General features: G+C 46.0%; 1 protein-coding gene across 1 annotated transcript; it reads left to right on the forward strand.

Annotated features, from left to right (window-relative positions):
• Positions 1 to 2,062, forward strand: tmem81 (transmembrane protein 81). The gene is made up of 5 exons (XM_069717428.1): positions 1 to 219; positions 298 to 443; positions 869 to 984; positions 1,718 to 1,896; positions 2,048 to 2,062. The coding sequence occupies exons 1-5, from the start codon at positions 1 to 3 to the stop codon at positions 2,060 to 2,062; spliced, it is 675 nt and encodes a 224-aa protein (XP_069573529.1).
• The last annotated feature ends 1,519 nt before the right edge of the window (positions 2,063 to 3,581 follow it).

A 3,581-nucleotide genomic window follows, 5' to 3' on the forward strand; every position in this document is an offset into this window, starting at 1 on the left:
ATGCAGCATGGTCCTCTTTGGCTTCAGCTCTTCCTCCTCCTCCTCCTCGTCTTACCTCTGACCCCGGCCGACCTGGGCAAGGTGCGAGTGGAGGTGATCACCGACAGCTCCGCCTGCAGCACCACCTGTGGTCTGGGGGTCAAAACTCAAACACTGTGTCTGATCAGAAATGGGGAGATGGCGATGGAAGGAAACGTGAAAAGCACCGATGCAACAAAAGTACGACTGAGTCTCAACACAACATTTTTTATAATAACTCAGATTTTTAATAATCATCATATTTCATTTTTGGAAAAGGTGTCCGAGGAGTGTCGGGTCCGGAAAGTGAAGTGTTTTGAAATCTGGCAGTGTGGACTCGTTACCATGACGGTGACCATAGGGCAGAAAGTGAAGCTCGACTGTCTGGGAGATGTCATGAAGGCCATGGGGAGGTTCTCCTGGAGGTGAGGTTCTCCTCCAGGTGAGGTTCTCCTGGAGGGGAGGTTCTCCTGGAGGTGAGGTTCTCCTCAAGGTGAGGTTCTCCTGGAGGTGAGGTTCTCCCGGAGGGGAGGTTCTCCTGGAGGTGAGGTTCTCCTCGAGGTGAGGTTCTCCTGGAGGGGAGGTTCTCCTCGAGGTGAACGTGACAAGGCGGGAAGTTTCAAATAATGAAAAAAAAAAAAAAATTAAGATGTTACAACCTCTTCTTTAATCAAATCTTTTTTATTCTTTAAGACCTGCTAGTAAACCAACATTTAGGGGGGAAAACTTCCCTTTTTATGTGAGTGTTGTCTGATGGTCACCAGTAGGTGGCGCTGCACTGCTCAAAACCTACCGACTCGGCTCACGTTAGAAACACCCTGACATCTGACGGTTCTGTTGTCCGGCTCAGGGTGTCGTGGCGTCACGCCCGAGGAGTCATCACCTCCGACGACTCCCTGTTCTCCCGCTGGGAAGCTCCTCACCTGGACCAGCTGGTTCTGGACGCCGTCACCGAGAACGACGCAGGTAAACACAACACACACGGGTCACGTTCAGAAACATCATTTCCTGGTGAGGCGGTCAGCAGGAGGGAAATTATGGAACTGTTGAAGCTGAATTAGTGATTAAAGAGAAAAATGTCATGAGGCTATAAAATGAAACTTTTAAATTGTATATATACTAAATATACTCGTAACTATACTGATGACAACCTACGATGGATGAGGACATTAAACTTAAACTTCTGAAGAGGTCGTCTCCAACCTGCAGATCGCAAAACTACCAGTAGAAAACCACCCGTTTCTGAGCTTCGAACAAAACGCAGCTTTTCCTGCCCGAGTATATTTGTAGATCTAATTTTAGCATTTTTATTTATCTATTTATTTTTTAAATCTGTCTGAGAGATCGACGCAATCAACGCGATGGATTAACGAGCGGACGAACTCCCCCCTCGCTGCCTTCACCATTCAGTAGCAGCAGAAGAGTTTTAGCTCCGCCCACAGAGAGACACACAGAGATCAGAGGACAGAAACACACCGAGCTGGAAAACAAACGGCTGCTCGGATATTAGGTGGAGCTCAGCTATGTGAATAAATGCTACCGAAGTGGCCCGTCTGTCCTAGAGGATACAAATTAAAGTCGTATTGAAGTTTGAGCCGACAGGACAAAAAACAGCAAATACAAACAAATAAATAAAATAAATGCACGTTCATCGACTGGAACTTGCTGACTGTCAGTAACCACCTGTCCTGGTTCCCAGGTACGTACCGCTGCGACGTGCAGGACACCACCTACCGCCAGGTGAAGAGGATTTACTGGGGGATCCGCGTTCTGCCCAGCGGCATCTTCAACCTGGACTACGACAGCTCCGAGGACGAGTGGGCGTCGACCGGAAACCCGAAGACGGCGGCGGCCGACACGTCGCATCTGTCTGGCATAGTACGGCTCGGTTCGGGAAGAAGAGTGAATATCAGTCTGTAAATTCTCCTTCAATCAAAGTAAGCAAATGTTATTTTTTGTGCTTGAACACACAGGTGGTGATCAGTTTGGCCCTCGCAGGCTTCTGTATGGCGCTGCTGTTCCTCTGCAGGGTGATGACGTCTGACGACAAATATTCCTTTGATCAAACCAGGCGATGATTTCCATCTACAAACTTTGTTGTTTTTTTTGTCCACAGTTGAAAATAAAAATCTAAATTCAGAACTGAGCTGCAGGAAACTCTTATTTTATTAATTCATTTCTTGGCATTTAAATGCTGTTTAAAAAAATATTTTCCCATGTTGCATTTGTTTCCAAAACTAAAATAGTAAAAAGAAAAAAAAATCAGGTCTGTAAATATTTTAGGTTTGTATAAACATCTCTTAATTAATTAATTTAGTTAATTGTATTTCAGAGACACAAGCAGAGCAGTTAGTTCACGTTGTCTCTTCTTCTGCAGCTGAGTTCAGTCTGCCAGCTGCTGTCAATCAAACAGAGACACACCCCTCCAGGTGAAACTATTTCTGACTCAGACTGTTGGACTTTAAACACCTGATTTAACTTTTAGTTTGATTTTTGTTGTTGTTATTTTAATCGTCACAAAACTTATTTAACGTCAAGCTTTTTATTTTTTAATTGAGGGAAATTTCTGTTTGTGTCTTTTATATCTAAAGCTGGCGCAGCAATAATTAAAGTAAAACTGTAGCCTTTTAAAAAGTTTTTAAAAATAAAAGAAAGTAAATAGACTAATGGGCGGAAAAAAGAGACTTCCGGTCCGGGTGAAAGTTCAAAGTTCGAGGGTTGGCGCAGACGCTGTTTTTACGGGTCGTTTGGCGTGCAGTGACGTCACAGCCGGCTCGCTACGTCAGGTCCGGAGGTTCAACACGCAAAGATGTCCGGACACGGTTTAACGAGCCGTTCACCGAGACAGAAGAACCGGAGCCTCCGATCCAGCCGCGGCCTCCGGGCACCTCCGGCTCCTCTGACCCCGAACCGGCAGCTCCAGCCGCGGCCTCCGGGGAGACGCCGACACCGCTGCGGACCCGCTGCGGACCCGCTGCGGACGAACCGGCCTGAAGTTCTGTCGTCCAGATCACCGGAGAAGAAAGCCGGTAAGACCCGGTGTTCGTCCTCTGAACTGGGGCTCTGATGGGGTGATGTCCGGGTGTAAGCCCCGCCGTCGGGCTGCGCGGTGGGACGTTTCCATCGCTCCTCCAGCCCGCTGACACGTGACGTCTCATTAAAGCGCTGTTTGATCATATCGATCATATTGATCACATTGATCACATTGATCATATTGATCATATTGATCACATCGATCACATTGATCACATTGATCACATTGATCACATTGATCACATCGATCACATCGATCATATTGATCATATTGATCACATTGATCATATTGATCACATTGATCACATTGATCACATCGATCACATTGATCACATTGATCACATTGATCATATTGATCACATTGATCACATCGATCACATTGATCATATCGATCACATCGATCACATCGATCACATCGATCACATCGATCACATCGATCACATCGATCATATCGATCATATCGATCACATCGATCATATCGATCACATCGATCACATCGATCATATTGATCATGTTGATCACGTTGATCA

The sequence above is a fragment of the Brachyistius frenatus genome, unplaced genomic scaffold (genome assembly GCF_029030835.1).
Source record: "Brachyistius frenatus isolate BFR_SWC_R1_liver_20210118 unplaced genomic scaffold, ASM2903083v1 Contig_174, whole genome shotgun sequence".
NCBI lineage: Eukaryota > Metazoa > Chordata > Actinopteri > Embiotocidae > Brachyistius > Brachyistius frenatus.

What these genes read in the sequence shown, in the direction of transcription:
- tmem81 (XM_069717428.1), top strand. Translation starts at nt 1, where the DNA reads ATGCAGCATGGTCCTCTTTGGCTTCAGCTCTTCCTCCTCCTCCTCCTC. An exon ending in AAAGCACCGATGCAACAAAA is followed by an intron (nt 220 to 297) that starts GTACGACTGAGT and finishes TTTTTGGAAAAG; the next exon opens with GTGTCCGAGGAGTGTCGGGT. An exon ending in CGTCACCGAGAACGACGCAG is followed by an intron (nt 985 to 1,717) that starts GTAAACACAACA and finishes CCTGGTTCCCAG; the next exon opens with GTACGTACCGCTGCGACGTG.